The following is an 18,722-nucleotide window of genomic DNA, read 5'->3' on the forward strand; positions in this document are numbered from 1 at the left end:
AGCAGGGGGATCCCCGTTGCAGAGGGGTGGTGGGGGCATCTCCCATGGGGTGGAAAGGCCCCTGTGATGGCCCAACAAAGCTGCTTTATGCAGGTGAGGGTGACGGGTGTCATTGCTGGGGGTTAGTCCTGATCCCCCTGCTCTCACCCGAGTCGAGCACTGTCGGTGTGGCTGCAGGAGGAGCACCCACCATGTCCAACACAACGGGGGGGTGCTGGTGCAGCCACTGGCGTGCTCTGTGCTGTGAGTGCAGTGGGGAGCCCGGCTCCTGCAGATGTGAAGCTCACCAGTGGCCCTTAAACATCCGGGCAGAAATGCCATGTGGCTCCTTGTGGGACACGGGGATCTTGTGTCTTTCCAAGATCATGGGATCTTGGACTTGTGTCCCAGCCAGACCCCAGCGTGGGAACCCACACAGCTCAGTGGCAAACGCGCTATTGCATCCCATTGGCTTTTATGGGAATGTGGAGGATGGAGGCGCCTGAGCATCCAGCCACAGTGGGTGGGAATGGGTGTCACAGGGACATGGGCACAGGAGCGGGCAGAGCTCATCTTGTGGCGTGCAGGGACCTGCACTTGGGGACAGTGGGACTCATGTCCTGCAGCACACAGGGACCCATGCCCGGGGCACAGGGACCCTCCTCTGGGGGTGCACATGCAGGAGGTTTTGGTTCCTGGGCATGGCAGGAGGGCAGAGCATCGCTGTGCCAGCCCCGCCAGGGACATCAGACATGTGGGAGGACATTTCTGGGAGATAGTCCCTGCACATTAATCACCCGGGAAGTCTCCTTCATTAATTCAAAGTCGTTTGTGGAGGTTCTGGAAGCAGAAATAGCTCCTGAGCAGCATCTTGCTATTGTACTCGCCTCTCAGTAAAAATAGCCGAGTGGGGCTGGGGATCTTCTGCAGGAGAAGTGACAGCGGGAGTGGGGCTAGGAGCGGGATCAGGGGGCCGGGATGGGGCAGGTCCCTCCTGGATGGATGACCCTGGAGCAGAGCCCCTGGTACCCACAGGCAGGGCCAGGAAAAGCTGGACACTGGTGGCAGGGCTACAGCACTGGGGTCCGTGGGGCCACGCATCCCACAGCAGATGCTCAGAATCATGGAATTATGGAATGATTTGTGTTGGAAGGGACCTTAAAGCTCATCCAGCTCCAACCCCCTGCCCCGGGCAGGGACACCTTCCACTAGAGCAGGTTGCTCCAAGCCCCTGTGTCCAACCTGGCCTTGAACACTGCCAGGGATGGGGCAGCCACAGCTTCTCTGGGCACCCTGTGCCAGCGCCTCAGCACCCTCACAGGGAAGAGCTTCTGCCTCAGAGCTCATCTCAATCTCCCCTCTGGCAGGTTAAAGCCATTCCCCTTGTCCTGTCCCTACAGGCCCTTGTCCAAAGCCCCTCTCCAGGTTTCTTGTAGGCACCATGGACATGGGGGATGCTGGAATATGCCCCCTAGAGAGGGACTGATTAAGGAATTGCGTCTGCCCGGCTTGCAGGGAAGCAGAGTGAGAGGTGGTTTGGGGAAGGGCCATCGGTGCCTCCATGGTTGTGAGTTAATGAGGTCTTCAAAGGAGCAAATATTGGCTGTGGGAAGCAGCAGATGGAGCTGTGGGTAGTTCTTGCTCTGCTCCAGGTGCCCGGCAGCACAGCCTGCCCCGGGAAGCTGGCTATGGAATGATGCTGGTGGCAGGGGCTGATCCTGCTGCCCAGCCTCAGCCCCAGCGCTGCTGGAAGCGCTCCCGGATGGATGTCACGTTGGATGTGTCACCGTGATAGCAGGGAAGGATTGTAATTTAAGTGGAAATAAAAGGTGGTGGGAGTTTTATTATTCAAATATAATATAACTTCCTCCTTCTGAGCGTGCTGCACTTCCCGGGCACCGTGTGGGGATGAATCCGTGACGCGGGAGCTCCCGGGACCTGGCTGTTCATTCCATGTGGAGCTGAACCGTCCTGGTCAGACACTTTTGGCTGTGGTGGGACACTTCTGTCCCCACATTGTCTAGCTCTACTGCTGGCAGCCTTGAAATGGCCATTTGCTGAACCTGGAGTTTCTGGTTTGAGTTGGATAAGACAGGAGGCGTCTGACCAAACCGTTTTGTGCTGGTGTGTCAGGAGGTGCCGCAAGTGGGCAGAGCAGGGGAGAGGCAGTGAGGGTCCCTGTCCCTGTCCTGGCCCCTGCTGCGGGCTCTGCCACCCCAGCGAGCCCCAGAGCTGAGGATCAGGCTCTCTAAGCCCACGGGTGCAGGGCTCTGGGTACATGCGCTCGCCCATGGGAGCACACTCAGGGGCTGCACTGACCCCAGTGGGCCTGGGAAGGGCCGCCCAGGGCTCTCTGTCCATCCCCTTCCCCAGGACCGGGTTTGGGGAGCCCTGGAGGCATCTCCTCGTGTTTCAGATCCCTCGGGGACTCTGCCAAGTGCTGGCTGTGGGTGTCAGCGTGGTTTGTCCCTGTGCCACTGGAGCTCACGCAGGCACCGGGGCTGGGAAGGGCCTTTCCCACCCCTCTCATCCCTGTGGCCAGGACACCAGGGCTGGGAGCAGGTGCTTGGAATGCCCTGGCATGGTGGGTGCTGTTCCTGAGTTGGTGTTTAAGGGGGAGGATTTCCAGTCTTGCCAATGCAATGAGCTCTTTCTGGTGCTGTTTGCAAGGGAAGGGATGTAGGAGAGGTGTGTAACTACCACACGGCTTCAGAGACCAAAACGTTCCTGGTGAATTTTCTGTCAGAGATGTCTCTTTGCCAATAAATCCCTTTGAGGGTGGGAGGGAGAAGAAGGTGGATGAGAAGTGAAAAGCTGAGGAGCTGCTGTATGTCCAGCCGTGCCCATGGGCAGAGGTGAGCTGGCAGGGGTTGGAACTGGATGAGCTTTATGGTCCCTTCCAACCCAAACCAGTCTGTGGTTCTATGATTCTATGCGTGCCCGTCTGTCCATGCTGCTGTGATCAGCTGCATCCTGGTTTCACTCGAAGCCTCCTATCTCCATCTGGAGATCCTTCTCCTTAACATCCCTGGGCCTGATTGGGAATGGGAAGGGAGTGAAGATTCCCAGGGAGGGCAGGGACAGCTTGAGGGGTAGGAATGGGAGATGTAGCCCTGCTTTGGGGCAGTGTGGTGAGCTGTACCCTGCTGTTCAGCACAGGGGTGGCAAATGGGCTGGATGGGTCCCAGCCTTGCCCTGGTGCAGCACCCACTGCCCGCCCCTGCCTACCGCCGGTAGTGAGGCTGGTTGGCACGTGAGCTCCTACCTGCATTGTGGTGCCCGTCTGTGTTCTCATGGCGCATTGGGGTCTGCGGTCACAGGGGTGCTGCAGGTTGGACTCAGCTGGGGGCTCCTTCTGCAACATACCCGTTAACTCAGGTCTCTCATTAACCCAACAGAGGAGCAGCTAATGCCAGGATGAGCTCTTTTCTCGTGGGTTCCGTTTGAGCCCAGTTATTCCGGGCAGCATCCGGCGTTGCAGCGTGGTCCCTGTTTCCAAGGAGACCGCAGCAGCGCAGGAGCAGCACAGCCAGCCCGGGCTGCCGCCGCACACCACGAGCAGACACTGCAAATGTCAGCGGAGGATAAATATAGCCCGTGCCGGGTCCTCCTGTGCCTGTGAGAGCCTCCTGGCTGCAGCGGGGCCAGCCTGGGCACCAGCGTCAGCCCCAGGCACCAGCTTCGGTGCCCAAGGGTGCAGCAGCCTGGGTTCAGCTCATCTGCCCCTTTCCCTGGGTGAGGGTTGTCCCCGTGGCAGTTGCAGCCTGCGGGACATTGGTGGGTTTAGGTTTATCCCAGTACTTGCCCGATGGGATTTCCCCCTGGAGCATCTCTCAGTCCGCTGGCACTGCCTTGATGCATGCAGCAGCTTTTACCCCGAGGGCAGCACATCTCGGCCGTGCTCCTGGTGCTTCAACGTGTTTGTTTTTCAAATTGAGCCCCTGTGGTGGATCACAAAGTGCTTTTCCAGTGGCCCCTGTGCGGTAACCTCACCCTGTGTTTGCTCTGCAGCATTACTTCACCGTTAACTTCAACCACGAGAACCAGAAGACGCTGGAGCTGCGGACGGAGGATGCCAAAGACTGTGACGAGTGGGTTGCAGCCATAGCTCATGCCAGGTATCACCAGCAGCAGCACACACGGGGAATGGGGTGTCGAAGGCGAAGCTGTGGGGAGCTGTGGGCAGGCTGCAGGCAGGGAGCCACTGAGCTGGGCACTGTGGGCAAGTAGAGCAGAGCTTTTGGCCTCCAGCCTCATGTCAGAGACCCTTGTGCCAAGCAGGAGGCTTCATTTACACATCCCCCATCCCCATGCTTGCCCAGCCCTGTCCCCATCCCATCCCAGCAGACTGTCCCAGCCCAGTGCTGGAAGGATGCCCAATGCACCACCAGGTTCAAAGACCATCGGGAAGGGTTTCATCTGGAGTAGTAAAAATGGTCAGGAAGAGTTTTTTCCAAGGTCCTGTGCCGTGAGATTGCTAACGCAGACCACTCAGCCAGGAGAGCATCAGGAGCCATCCCGGTGCAGCTGCATGTGCATTGAAGGAAGGTTTGGGCTGGCAGCGGGTGGTGGGGGGCAGATGAGTGCTGAATGCAGGAGGTAGAGAAACATCATCTGGTTCAGCACCTTCACCAGAGCTGGTGTTCACAAGAGCTTGTGCCACAAGTGTCCTTTTTGTTAAACTTGTGTGACGTGGTGATGAGAGCCCTGGCCATAGGTGTTGGGTCGGTGTTTTTTTGTCTCCTACCATTTCCTTAAACTTGTGTTGTTTTTACTGTTCGCACTCTTGGGGGGAACCCGAGTCCTCTTGGACCGCTCAGTTCTGGGTACCAGCACCCCAGGCTGCAAGACCTGGCTCTGGTTCATTCACCCTGTGTGTCCCTGGAGCTGGAGGGGTCAGGGCAGTGTTAGACAGCCAGGAAGGAGAAACCAACCCGGCAGCAAACCACAGCCCATAGACCCCCAGTTCTGTGCGTGCAGACCCCCAGTTCTGTATGCATGTGCCGGGGGTGGCAGGAGGAGGGATGCTCATGGCTGTGTCTGCCCGCAGCTACAGGACCCTGGCGACGGAGCATGAGGCACTGATGCAGAAGTACCTCCATCTCCTGCAGATTGTGGAAACAGAGAAGACCGTTGCCAAGCAACTCCGCCAGCAGATCGAGGACGGGGAGATCGAGATCGAGCGCCTGAAGGCCGAGGTGATGAGCCCGGCGTCGCCGCAGCCGCTCCCCGGGGTGGCCGCAGGCGGTGGCATCGCGCTGGCGCAGTGACTCTGGCTCTAATGCCACCAGGCTGGGGCTTCTCCTGCAGAGAGGGGCCAGGGATGCCCTTGTTGGGGTTTATCTTGCAGGAGCCGTGCAGCGAGCGGCTGCCCTGGCATGGTGCATGTGCGGGGCTCTGTGTGGTTGCCAGCCCTGGGATGCTGCTGTGGCAGGGAACGGTTCACTCCAGTGATGAGCACTGGGAAACAGGCTGGGGAGCTGGTCCTTGGGTTCAGGAGGAGGCATTGGGGTGGTCACTCCTTATCTTACCATTTCACCATCCTTATTTTCATCCTGGATACCTCGATTCGACCCTCTCTGTGTGCTTGGTAGTAACACCAGCTGGGCAGTGCAAAGCTAGAGGAGTAACTGAAAAGCGAAGAGGTGTCTGTGGCCTTGGGAGGGAACCTGTGCCAGCAGCAAGCTGCATAACCCAAGGGGATGACTGTGCGCGTTGCTACAAACAAAACAGGCACTTCAGTAAGCGGTTCAAAGGGAGCAGCCCATAAAACCTGTTGCCTGTAGCTTATCCCAGAAGCTCTCACAGCAGTTTGTGGTGTTGGGTCGTAGTAACGGTGACAGGACGCGGGTTATGACTGACAAAGCACCACAATGCAAAAATAACCCAGCAGCCAGTGCCAGTGGGAAGCTCCTGTCTCTAATATGCCTGGATGGGGATGCTCGGAGGTGTGGGAATGCCCGTGCTGCTGCTGCAGGGCTGCAGCCAGCCCTGGGTACCCTGTCGTTGTGCTGGTGGGTGCTGATGGGCGCTGGTGCGAGGTGCAGCAGGCAAGGGGGCTGGTGAGCGTGGGGCAGCCCTGGCAGGGGTCGGGCAGTGTTTTGGTGGCAGAAACAGCTGGGAGCGGGGCTGAGACTCCAAGCCTGATCCAGTGAAAGCCTCCAAACTGCCACGAAGGAGGCAGCAGCATGGCACTGAGCACAGGAGTGGTTTGGCACTGAGCACAGGAGTGGTTTGGCACATCCTCAGGGTGATCTCTTCCTTAAATTTGGGATTTTGGAGTTAATAAGCAGAGGTTCTTAGCAATCACTGGCCATGAGTCGGGGTACACTGATGGCTGCTTTGAATCCGGGGGGACCGGAGAGCCACAAACCTTTCCCAGGAGCGGTTTTGGCACCACTGAAGTCGTGCTCTCCAGCAGAACCGGATCAGCCCCAAAACCACTGTGGCTGCACCCACTCCATGGGGGGCTCTCCAGGGACCCCCAGGAGCTCCCCAGGTCCAGTCCTGGCTCCAAGTCAGGGTGAGCAGCGCTGATGCTGAGCATCCTGATGAGCTTTCAGAGCTGGGAGATGTGTTGTGATCCCTGCAATTCACTTAGGGGTTGGGATCGGAGCTGCAGCCAGTCCCATTCCCTGTGTCCGGGTGTGTTTGATTTTACCTTGCATTGGTTTGGGTTTTTTTTTGCCTTCCACATGCTTTGAAGCAGAGATCAAATAATGTGCTTCTACTTTCATGTGCAAATTCTGCTCACTCAGCTTAAAAAAATAAGCCAAAATAAAGCCATGGCACCAACAAACTCGTTCCATGGCTCCCGGCCAAGATGTGCCTGGAGCTGGCGTATTGCAGGGTACTGCAGGGACGGGGTCTGTGTCCGTCTGCAAGCTTTAGGGTGCAAATGACTGGAGATTTTTCTGCTGTTTTCTCTCCAACTTGTGCTTTGCTCTGTGATGTGTTTGGGGGGTGCCGGGGGGTCGGTGGCACCCTGGCAGCTCTGCATGTTTTGTTCTCTGCTTCCTTTACCCATCTCCCACTAAGACCAAATCCATGTAGCGTGTCTCTATGTATGTGGTGACACTGGAGGCACTGTGTGGGTGCAGGGCTTGTCCTCGGCTCCCGGGATGTGCCGGGATGCCCTGGGATGTGCCTGGCTCTGTCGCTCACACCCACCCTGTGCCTGCAGATCGCCTCCCTGCTCAAGGACCACGAGCGCATCCAGGCTGGCCAGAGCAGCGCACCCAGCGATGACGACAGCGACATCAAGAAGATCAAGAAGGTGGGTCCTGGTGTTGTGGTGGTGTGGGAGATGTGCTCCATGTGGGGCTGGGGGAGCTAGGGATGGGGCAGCCTCCGAGGAGTCTTTCCATGTGCCTCTGTAAAAGGGAAAAGAGGACAGTGTCTGCAATGAGCACATGTAAATGACTTATTGTTGGTTTCCCAACCGGTCACTGGTTCGGAGCAGCACCAGTAACACCAGTAACAGTGCACACCTCATTCCGGAGTCAGGGAATCCTGCGGCACACACGGAGCGTGGGATGCCTGCCCCGCTCCGTGCCCTGCCTCTGACACTGCCGCTGCTCCGTGTGCAGGTGCAGAGCTTCCTGCGGGGCTGGCTGTGCCGCAGGAAGTGGAAAACCATCATCCAGGACTACATCAGGTCGCCCCACGCCGACAGCATGCGCAAGAGGAACCAGGTGGTGTTCAGCATGCTGGAGGCGGAGGCCGAGTACGTGCAGCAGCTCCACATCCTGGTCAACAACTTCCTGCGGCCGCTGCGCATGGCCGCCAGCTCCAAGAAGCCTCCCATCACGCACGACGACGTCAGCAGCATATTCCTCAACAGGTAGGGACCATCCCAGCAGATCCCGGCATCCCGGTGGGCAGGCGTTGGCATCCACTGCCTTTCCCTGGGAATGGGTGTTGGGGCGCTCATTGCCCTGCAGGAAGGGAGTCGGGGCTGTCCTGCATTTTGGGTTCACTTCCGAAGGGAGCTCCAGGCTGCTCAGTTCCCCCCTCTCCTGCTCTGCCCTCATCCATCATTCCCTGCGGGACCCGCCATGTGCAGCCGCCTCCCAGCCAGTCCTGGGGCCCCCTCTTTGCTGGTGGTTTCCCCTGGTTACTCACTCTTTGCTCTTTTCTTCTGCCTTTTCACCCTTTGGTTTATCTTCCAGCGAAACCATCATGTTTTTGCACCAGATCTTCTACCAGGGCCTCAAGGCAAGGATCTCCAGCTGGCCAACGCTCGTGCTGGGTGAGTGCCTGTTGCCTCCTCATCCTGCTTCCTTCCCACTCATGGGTAGAGCTGAGCCTGCGCTCCTCTTCCTCCTCCTTATGCAGCTGAACAGGCATTTGTTCTGCTATAACTGGCAGCAGCAGGGAAGCGTGTTGATGATGCTTGTTCATGTTGGTCATGGAGGCAAGGACTGGAGCAAAAAGCCCCAGAGAAACCCAATTCCTGGTCCTGCCGGGTGGTAGAAGGGGTGGGCTGGGGCGTGCACAGGAGGAAGAGCATCACTGTGTCCGATTAGACCCTCAGCTGGTGCTACAGAGGGTCTTTGGAACCCAAACTGGGCAGATTGGGCCTTGCATAAGCAGCAAGAGGGGCTGTGCTGGGACCTCGGACACGTGCTGGAGCCGCTCACTCACCGCCCCTCTGCTCGCAGCCGACCTGTTCGACATCCTGCTGCCCATGCTGAACATCTACCAGGAGTTCGTGAGGAACCACCAGTACAGCCTGCAGATCCTGGCGCACTGCAAGCAGAACCGCGACTTCGACAAGCTGCTCAAGCACTACGAGGCCAAGCCCGACTGCGAGGAGAGGACCCTGGAGACCTTCCTCACCTACCCCATGTTCCAGGTGACCAGGATCAGCCCCAGGGGTGCCACCACAGCAAAGCCCAAAGAGATCCTGGGGCTGGACCTTTGTGGTCCCACGCTGCTCCTGGGACCTGCTCAGGCCATTGCTGGGCTCCCCATTGCTGCAGGAGGACTCTGGGGGAAGCTGCTGCTTCCTGGTTATCCCACACCTCTGGGACACGGATGGGGCACAGCAGGGTCCTGGGCAAACACCACGCTGTGCCCTCTCTTCATTAAGTTTTAGCACAAGGAGCTTTTCTTAACCCCCCAACCAGTGTGTATGAGACACGGTGTCCCCAGTCATGGTGCCCCCATAGTGTCCCCAGGAGCAGTGCCCGCAGCCCTCTGTGCCCCCTCCATCCCGTGGCTGATGCCCTGCTCTGGTCTATTGTGCTGCAGATCCCCAGGTACATCCTGACGCTGCACGAGCTGCTGGCTCACACCCCACACGAGCACGTGGAGAGGAACAGCCTGGATTACGCCAAGTCCAAGCTGGAAGAGCTGTCCAGGTCAGACCCACTGCTGCCCTTCCCTGCCCATCGCTTCCTGTCCCTTCCCATTCCTACCCATCCTTTTCCATCCCTTCCCATCCCGGCACCAGGGCTGTGGGACTGGGGCCCATTTAGTGCCCAGAGGACTGGGCCTGGTGAGGGGCTCCTGTGCCGCTGCTGGCACAGTGTGTGCTGCCCCTCTGGGGCAGAAGAGGGGCTGGGACAGTCAGACCCTGACCCAGGGTGTGGGGAGGGTCTGGGATGGGACTGGGCTGCCCTGGGTGATGCTGGTGGAGGTGCTGGCAGAGGGGCTGTGCTGGGGTGGGTGCAGGAGAAGCTCAGTCCTCGGTCCAGAGTCCCTGGCAAGGATGAAACCCCTCGTGAGCTGCTGGCACAGGGAGATCTGCCCACCCGTGCAGGGTGCTGTGTGCTGTGGGGAGCTCACCAAAGGGGCCCTGTGTTGTTTGAGCCAGGACCTGCCCTCCCATCGCTGTCATGTTGAAGGCTGAGACCTTCCAGTGCCATCCCCTGCCCTTTGTGCCCGTCCCTGGGGCTGGTGGGACACCCTCCCTCTGCAGGCCATGGGCCAAAGTGTCTGTGTGCCCTGTGCCAGTGTATTGTGGCAATAGCACCAAACTGACCGGCCCTCTTTGGTCCTGAGGCAATCCATCCCTTTTCCCACTCCCCAAGGAGCAGGGATGTTGGAGGGAGCTTGTGATGGGGCGATCTGTCTGCCCTAAATCCGAATTTTGTGAAAGCACTCGTGTTTCAGTACTTAGGAATGTGGGGGTACCATCCAGGCTGGTGTAGGTCACCCCCTGAGCTCCAGGTCCATTGTGTAGATACAGATCTTATTCTCTTGATTTCCTCTGGTTCTGGTCTTACTTACTGCAGCCCCTCAGGGATCCGCTGGGAAATCGTGTGGATCTCATCCCAGCTCCAATTTCCTCTTCTCCTTCCTTCAGGATAATGCACGATGAGGTGAGTGAGACAGAAAATATCCGGAAGAATCTGGCAATCGAGAGGATGATTATCGAGGGCTGCGAGATCCTGCTGGACACCAGCCAGACCTTCGTGAGGCAAGGTGCGAGTCTGCGCTGATGCCTGTGCCCTCCGGCGTCAACACAGACCCTGCAGCCCCTCTCCTGCATCCCACCATCCCTCCATGCGGGGTCTGGTGCTCGGTGGGATTTAAACACATCGCTCCTTTCCGAATTTCCTCTGCTCCAAAGCACCTTGCTCTAGGTTTGGGCACTGCGTTGTGCTGCATCATGGAGCAGAACGTGTGTTTTGGCTGTTAGTGATTCCCTACGGCCAGAGGAGTGGTGGGGTGTGTCCTGACCCGCTGGGGTACCAGATGAGCACCCACACAGTGTGCACACAGGGGTGGGCTGGGGGCATGGCTGGGGCATGGGGTGCATGGGGACACGGCGATGCCGCGCTCCTGGGGACCGTGCCCTGCAGAGCCGGGATGCCGGATTTGGTGCCAGGGCCGGGTCTGTCCCCCTGCAGGGTCCCTCATCCAGGTGCCGATGTCGGAGAAAGGGAAGATCACGCGGGGCCGGCTGGGCTCCCTGTCGCTGCGGAAGGAGGGCGAGCGGCAGTGCTTCCTCTTCTCCAAGCACTTGATCATCTGCACCAGGGGCTCCGGGGGCAAGCTGCACCTCACCAAGGTGGGACGGGGGGCATTGGGGTGTGTTGGTGTGGTGCAGGCACCATGTCAGTGGTGTGGGGAGCTCTGAGTCACGGGCAGTGATGAGAAATCACGAGTTCTTGATAAAAGAAGTTGTGATTTGCAGCAGAACCCATGACAACTGTTCGGTGAGAAACTCAGTCACAGCCAGGGTTGAACGCAGCGCTCGGGCTCCTCCGGGCCGTGCCCAAGGCTCTGCTTTTGTCGGTGGAGTTTTGCAGTTAACTGAGCAGGAATCTTACAGGAACTGCTCATTACTGGCACTAAATTATCAGCGTGAAAAATGCCAGTGCGTGGCAAGGAGCTGATAACTGAACAGCAGCCCTTCGGAAGAATTAGTTTAAAGCCCATATTAAATAGTTTATAAACAGATTAGTGGATGAGTTGTACAAGAAAAAACTACGACAGCCCCGCAGCAGGAGCTGCTGCTTCCCAGGGAGAGCAGGCACTGTGCTGGCCATGGGCTGTGTGTGCCCCTCAGCAGCATCGCCCCATTCTTGTCCCTTGGCTGGGGGCTGGGACGTGGAGCAGGATCCAGGGGGATCCTGATGCTGAGCCCTGACTCCTGCCCCTGCAGAACGGCGTGATCTCCCTCATCGACTGCACGCTGGTGGAGGAGCCGGAGAGCACGGATGAGGATGGTAGGTGCCCCCGTGCTGGGCTGAGCCCCATAAATCATAGAACCATGAAATGGTTTGGGCTGAAGGGACCTTAAAGCTCATCCAGCTCCAGCCCTCTGCCATGGGCAGGGACACCAAGTGCCAGCCCAGGCTCCGCTGGTCCTCACTAGAGTTCTCTAACACGTGCTGTGGGTTCTCCCCTGGCACATGGCACCAGGGCTGTGCTGGCACTCCCGGTGTGCAGCAAAACAGGGACCCTTTGCCCAACGAACCTGTCCCACCCTGACCACAGACAACCCACAAAATGCAGCAAACCCCAATAACACCCATGCTGGGGGGGGGGGGGGTGGGGTGGGGCGGAAATCTTTTCACAATCACTGTGTGTGGTTTTTCTATTCCAAAGCAAAAGCATCAGGGCAAGACATTGACCACCTTGACTTCAAAATCGTGGTGGAGCCCAAAGATTCCTCCTCTTTCACGGTTATCCTCGTGGCCTCGTCCCGGCAGGAGAAGGCTGCGTGGACCAGCGACATCAGCCAGGTAGGCTGGACACGGGTGAACAGCCCAGGGCACACAGGGAGAGCAGCTCCATGCAGAGGGTGACCTGGAGCTGGGAGGCACTGAGAGCCTGGACATCCCCAGAAGCTTTCTGGTGTCTGGTAGCTCAAAGAGGAGGAGGAGGGAGGTGACACAGTCACAGCAGCAGGAGCAGGGTCTGTCCTGTTCTGCTCTGCCTGCATGTGCAGATACATGGCTTGGATTTCTCCTCTAACCCAGACTTGTGGCACAGTTTACATCTGCTCTTCATTTGCTTTATGCGAATCATAGAACCATGGACTGGTTTGGGTTAAAGGAAAGCTCATTGGGTTCCAGCCCCTGCCACGGGCAGGGACACCTTCCACTAGAGCAGGTTGCTCCAAGCCCCTGTGTCCAACCTGGCCTTGAACACTGCCAGGGATGGGGCAGCCACAGCTTCTCTAGGCCCCCTATGCCAGTGTCCCACCCCTCCTGCCGTTAACAGCAAAGTGCCTTGTCTGGATAAGTCTGTGCTCGGGCTCTCACAGTGTGTCCCAGCCGGGCGGGCAGTGGGACCTCCCTTGCCGCCTTCTCCCACCTCCCTCCATGTCTCTTGCAGTGTGTGGACAACATCCGCTGCAACGGGCTCATGATGAACGCCTTCGAGGAGAACTCCAAGGTCACCGTCCCGCAGATGATCAAGTGAGTGCTGTGGGGCCGGGCCCCACGGGGCAGCTCCCGTGGTGCTGCCCAAGCCCTGGGAGCCCGGTGGCATCCCCGGCACTGGCGTGTGCTAGTGCCAGCACCGCGACTGGGAGCCATTGTTAGCTGGGAGGAGGTTTGTGTGGGGCTGGGCAAGGGGAGGTCGAGGGGAAGAGCTCAGGGAAAAGGTAGTAACAGTAAAGGGGGGTGAGGCACCAGAAGAGGGGTGCAGGGGGTTGTCATCCCGGTGGGTGCTGGGTGCTGGGGCATGTGTGGCACAAGGGGGGTCGGGCACAGCCATGGGGACGAGGGGATGTCCCATGTCACCCACCCATTGCTGTGGGGAAGGGCCCTGGTTCATGGTGTGCCCCACGGTCACGTGTTCTGTGCACAAGCCTCTGCCCATTGAGCACTCCACAGTGTTTCCCATCAGTCCCATCAGTCTGGGTGTGAATTCCCTACCTTCCCCCTGGGATTATTCCCGCCTGCATTTTACATTGGGGCATCCGTGTGAACGAGGCCCTTTCGCTGTCCCACTTCCTCTTGGTTTCGTTCCAGGCTGGAGCCACAGAAATCTTGTTTCTCTGCAGGTCTGATGCCAGCTTGTATTGTGATGATGTTGACATTAGGTTCAGTAAAACGATGAATTCCTGCAAGGTCCTGCAGATCCGCTATGCGAGCGTGGAGCGGCTCCTGGAGAGGCTGACGGACCTGCGCTTCCTCAGCATCGACTTTCTCAACACCTTCCTGCATTCCTACCGTGTCTTCACCACCGCCCTGGTCGTCCTCGACAAGCTCATCACCATCTATAAGAAGCCCATCAGTGCCATCCCTGCAAGGTGAGCAGTGGGAGCTGGTTGCTGGTGGTGGAGGATCTCCGCAGCCTCACACATGGAGTGGGTGTAAGTTCAGCCTTTCTCTGTCTCTCCCCAGGTCCCTGGAGCTGCTGTTTGCAAACAGCCAGAACAACAAGCTGCTCTACGGCGAGCCCCCCAAGTCCCCCAGGGCCAACCGCAAGTTCTCCTCGCCTCCCCCCCTTTCCATCACCAAGTCCTCGTCCCCCAGCCGGCGGAGGAAGCTCTCCCTCAACATCCCCATCATCACCGGGGGCAAGGCGCTGGACCTGGCTGCCCTGAGCTGCTCCTCCAACGGCTATGCAAGCATGTACTCCTCCATGGCTCCCTTCAGTAAGACCACCCTGGACATAAACAAACTGTACGTGTCCAGTAACTATCCCAATAAAATCCCTGATGAAGGAGAAGCAGCTTCGGAAAAGCAAGAGGAGTCGCTGCCAGGCAAGCAGGGTAAGTCATAGAACCACAGAACCCCAGACTGGTTTGGGTTGAAGGGACCTTAACGCTCATCCAGTCCCAACCCCCTGCCATGGGCAGGGACACCTTCCACTAGAGCAGGTTGCTCCAAGCCCCTGTGTCCAACCTGGCCTTGGACACTGCCAGGGATGGGGCAGCCACAGCTTCTCTGGGCACCCTGTGCCAGCGCCTCAGCACCCTCACAGGGAACAGCTTCTGCCTTATATCCTGGACCTTTCCTGTGCCTGGTTGCCCCACTGATCCAGACTTTAGGAAAACCTGGAAGAGATAAAACGTGGCTGTGATGTGCGCATGTCCAGTGATGTAAACGGGTTCCCTGTCCCCTCCTGTTACAGGCTCGGAGGTGTCGGTCAGGGAGGAGTCGGACACGGATCCTAACCACAGCGATGAAGCAGAAGCTGAAACTTCCCCAACAAAATCTCCGACGACTCCCAAGTCCGTCAAGTGCAAAAACTCATCAGGTAACGAGTGAGCCCAGCTCCATCCCGCGGGGTCACCCGGGGCTACAGCTGCCCCTGAGCCCGGCCATGCGGAGCTGCTGGCATTGCGGGCCTGAGGGGGGCAGGACTGCACGCTTCATCTCCCTGCAAGGGGACAGGGAAATGTAGAACCCTCTGCCCATATCGCAGAGCTGGTCTGTGCATCTTACCAGGTCTTCTTGGCCCTTTCCTCCCCTCCTGGGGACAATCTGGTGCCTAAGGAGTGAGTTATGCTGCTCAATGTGAGCCTGGGCTGGCATCAAGCATGGATTTATCTCCCCGAGTGCCCCCTGTAGCTATCTTACACCATCTAAAGCTCCCTCTTGGCTTAGTTCCTGCTAAAGCTGGGCTGGATTAATTCTTTTGACATGGTGGCACCCAAAGCTGCCCAGTGGTGGGAGCCAGCTCTCCATGAGGAGCATGGTCTTCACTCACTCCCCCATGAGCGCCATTCCCTGTGGGCTGCCCATGCAGTGGGGCTGCAGGCAGTGACCCAGCAGGGCTGGGGCAGTCCCCGCAGTGGTGTTGGCTTCCTTCTCCCCCCAGACTTCTCGCTGTTCTCCTGCAACAACGGTGTGGTGATGCCGTCCTGCCGGGAGCTCGACAGCACCCGCAGCGCCCTGTCCGCTGCCTCCGCCTTCGCCATCGCCACGGCGGGAGCCAACGAGGGGACCCCCACCAAGGAGAAGTACCGCAGGATGTCCCTCGCCAGCGCAGGTACCCTGCCCCGGGCTGCCGGAACAGCGGGGACACACTTCAGGGTGCCCATTTCCACCATGCTCGGCTGGGTTTCCCTGCAGGAGCACCCTGGCTGGGAGGCAGCCCCCGAGCTGTGTCCCTGGGTGCCTGGGCACGGGGGCTGCCCAGGGAATGGGCAGGTTGCAGGCAGCAAAACCCTTTGCACCCAAGGTTGAGCTGCCCATATGGTGCTCGCCCTTAGGGGTGCTCATGAAGCTGGGGCTGCTCATTCCAGCAGCGCTGCCAGCAGCCATAAGCAATTCCCGCTGGAGCAGGAGCTGTGCTAAGGGCTCCACTGCTTGCTGGCAGTTTCAGGCTTCCCGACAGACCAGCGGAACGGGGACAAGGAGTTTGTGATCCGGAGAGCGGCCACCAACCGTGTCCTCAATGTGCTGCGGCACTGGGTCTCCAAACACTCGCAGGTGGGTTTGGGCACGCTGCTGATGTGAGTTCAGCTGTGTGTGGTGGCTCGGCCGGGATCCAGCTGGAAAGGCAATTTGGCACTTGGTTTTTAATGAAGCAAATGAGTGGCCATGGGGATGAGCCGCGAGCCCTGGCACAGAGCGGGGCCAGCACTGGGTACAGGGTTTGCAGAGGAGGGGAGCCGGTGTCTGTGGTTGTCTCCCTGGCTGGGCTGGTGGAAGGGAAAAACCTGGGTTTGATCATGTTCAGGCTGGGGTCAGGAGTTGGACACTGTGTGGCTTTCCTTGCTGTCCCCGTCCCTCTCTACTGCTGGTGACCGGGGGCACTGGGAGCGATGCCGGACTGTTGTCACTGGGAAGCCCATGTACAATGGTACTGAATGGGGCTGGTGCCTTCCTGGCCCATTCCCGTTTGCTGGGCATGGTGGATTGGGATTGTGCAGGGAAGAGGCAACCTCTGCCCTGGCCAAGCAGCCACCCACTGCGGGGCTGTTGGTTCTGGCTGTGTGTAATGGGCAGGGAGCGGAGCTGCTGGGGATCCACATCACTCCCATCAGCGCGTTAACACCATGGCGGTGCTGCCTTCGCAGGACTTTGAAACCAACGAGGAGCTGAAGTTCCGAGTGATCGGCTTCCTGGAGGAGGTTATCCACGATCCCGAGCTCCTGACCCAGGAAAGGAAAGCAGCCGCCAACATCATAAGGTGAAGGACTGAGGGTGGGAGTTGCTTTTCCTGGACTGGGAGTTGCTGAGGGGAGGAATAACGCAGATAAGGAGTTTTTTCTCTTTAAAATGGGAGATGGGACTTGGAAGCGTTCTGCACACCGAGCACTTAATATGTGCAAAGCCACAATGTCCTGCACAGCCCCGTTGGATGGTGCAGGTCTGATGCTTTCCCAGCACAGTAACACTGACTTTTCATGCCGTAGGACCTTGACGCAGGAGGATCCAGGAGACAATCAGATAACCCTGGAGGAGGTCATACAGATGGTAAACACCCTTCCCCTTTGTCACGCATTGGGGTGGTGGCAGGAGAACAGCTATAGATCCCCATGGTCCAGTGCACCCAGCTCAATGGAGGGCAGCTCTCTAAGCCCAGGCATTCAGCTACAAAGCAGGGACAAGGATAGGGACAGGGCCAGCTGTGAGCACAGCTGGGTCTGATATGGGCAGAGGCAACACTAAGCCACCCCACTGGCCACGTTCGTGCTGCACCACTGGCAGGGTGCTGGAGTGGGCACAGGGACGTGCCTGCCTAAGAGACACAGGAAAGCCCCACAGGTCTCCATGTCCCCAGCCCTGTGCCAGTGCTGCCATGTGCTGGTTCCAAGTGATGGGCACTGGCCCAGCTGATGTTGGTGCCGCTCCCCTGGGAGCAGAGCCCTGGGAATGTGCAGTGATTTAAAACCATCACAGTGGCTGGGGTGTGTTTGCTGCCTTCCTGCGTTAAAAACCAACAGAGTCTGCTCCCAAAGAAACCCCAGAGCCACTTCAAATGGGTTGGGTGCACCTGAAACAACAGTGGCTCTGTCCCTGGCTCTGTTGGTGCTCCTGGAGTGGCCGATCCCTCCTGGGGCTTTAACCTTTTTCGGTAGCCACGAGTGCTGGAAATCTTCTTTGGAGAAGACAAACAAAACCAGAGGGTTCAGTCTGTCCCTCCAGCCCAGCAGCAGTGACCTGCGCAGTGGGAACATGAGGGAGCCCTGAGGTTTGGGGTGCACCCTGGGACAGTGGAGGTTCCCCAGTCCCCTCCTCATGTGCACTGTGCTGGGTGCTCAGAGCCCTCCTGCACTGTGCAGGGTGCTGCTGGGTGCCACCCGTGCCATTTGCCCATCCAGCACCCTGTGCCCTGGCAAGGTGTGACCCACAGCCTGTGTCCTCCTGTGCACCCACACCCCACAGCCCCTCATGGGCCCTTGAGCACAGGGGGAGCTCAGCTGGTGTTTGCTGCTGTTTGTTGGTGTTTGCTCCCCAGAGCCACTTTCACAACCTCCTTCCCACAGCCAGGAGGGGTTTCGCAATGGGCTGTTAACCCGTGCTGGCCGGGACGGTTCCTGGGGCTGGTTCACCCCTGGAACCCTGCTTTCCCAAAGCTGGAAACACCCTGCTTTCCCAAACCCTGCTCTGCAGAGGGGCTGGACCCCAGAGCAGGGCGGTTAGCCAAGTTTGGCTTTGCATGCATGACATGTAGAAGTTCTTGCCACACTCTGAACTCACGTCGTTGCCTTTGTCCCTCAGGCTGAGGGAGTCAAAGCAGAACCCTTTGAAAACCACTCGGCCCTGGAAATAGCAGAACAACTGACGCTGCTGGATCACCTGGTCTTCAAGAAGATCCCCTATGAGTGAGTGCTCCCTGTGGTGAGGAAGGGCTGTTCTGCAGCTCCCTGCAGCCTGCCCAGGCTAGACCCACAGGGTGCAAACCCTTCCTCCTGCTCTGCCAGTATCCCAGCCTGGGCTCAACCCACATGTGGGGCCCGACCCTGGGGCTGATTTGATGTCCCAAGGGTGACCCGCTTGGGGAGACCCTTCCATGCCCATCACACTTCCAAGTGCATCCATGTGGTCCCTTCCCAGCAGTGAGGGGGGCAAAGGCCACATCTCCATCCCGTGTGGGTGCAGTGGTGCTTGCAGGGCTTGGGCATCCCAGACAAATGGGAAATAAATGTTGTCATTTGCAGAGAGTTCTTTGGGCAAGGCTGGATGAAGCTGGAGAAGAATGAAAGGACTCCGTACATCATGAAGAACACAAAACACTTCAATGATGTAAGTGCAGCCGCAGGGGCGATGGGGAGACGCTGAGGCAGCGCAGCCCACCCAGCGCTGGGCAGGGGCTGGGGTGTACGAGGTGCATCTGCACCAACCTGTGCTCCGTGGGGGTTACCTGCCCTGGGGACC

The 18,722-nt window shown here is 58.6% G+C and overlaps 1 protein-coding gene across 2 annotated transcripts in view; it reads left to right on the forward strand.

The window, feature by feature from the left end:
- Positions 1-18,722, forward strand: part of RASGRF1 (Ras protein specific guanine nucleotide releasing factor 1) — a 29,333-nt gene that overhangs the window by 6,205 nt on the left and 4,406 nt on the right. Inside the window, exons 2-22 of one of the 2 annotated variants that reach the window (XM_030497883.1) lie at positions 3,991-4,097; positions 5,030-5,177; positions 7,163-7,255; positions 7,569-7,822; positions 8,151-8,230; positions 8,643-8,836; positions 9,235-9,344; positions 10,292-10,410; positions 10,839-10,999; positions 11,597-11,660; positions 12,043-12,179; positions 12,775-12,857; positions 13,448-13,696; positions 13,791-14,161; positions 14,524-14,649; positions 15,214-15,384; positions 15,715-15,827; positions 16,418-16,530; positions 16,757-16,817; positions 18,066-18,169; positions 18,506-18,590. In XM_030497883.1, the coding sequence (XP_030353743.1) occupies positions 3,991-4,097; positions 5,030-5,177; positions 7,163-7,255; positions 7,569-7,822; positions 8,151-8,230; positions 8,643-8,836; positions 9,235-9,344; positions 10,292-10,410; positions 10,839-10,999; positions 11,597-11,660; positions 12,043-12,179; positions 12,775-12,857; positions 13,448-13,696; positions 13,791-14,161; positions 14,524-14,649; positions 15,214-15,384; positions 15,715-15,827; positions 16,418-16,530; positions 16,757-16,817; positions 18,066-18,169; positions 18,506-18,590 (2,943 nt within the window). The remainder of the gene's footprint in view (positions 1-3,990; positions 4,098-5,029; positions 5,178-7,162; positions 7,256-7,568; positions 7,823-8,150; positions 8,231-8,642; positions 8,837-9,234; positions 9,345-10,291; positions 10,411-10,838; positions 11,000-11,596; positions 11,661-12,042; positions 12,180-12,774; positions 12,858-13,447; positions 13,697-13,790; positions 14,162-14,523; positions 14,650-15,213; positions 15,385-15,714; positions 15,828-16,417; positions 16,531-16,756; positions 16,818-18,065; positions 18,170-18,505; positions 18,591-18,722) is intronic. The other variant, XM_030497884.1, reaches the window with a different exon arrangement.

Source organism: Strigops habroptila, chromosome 9, assembly GCF_004027225.2.
Source record: "Strigops habroptila isolate Jane chromosome 9, bStrHab1.2.pri, whole genome shotgun sequence".
NCBI classification, from domain to species: Eukaryota; Metazoa; Chordata; class Aves; order Psittaciformes; family Psittacidae; genus Strigops; species Strigops habroptila.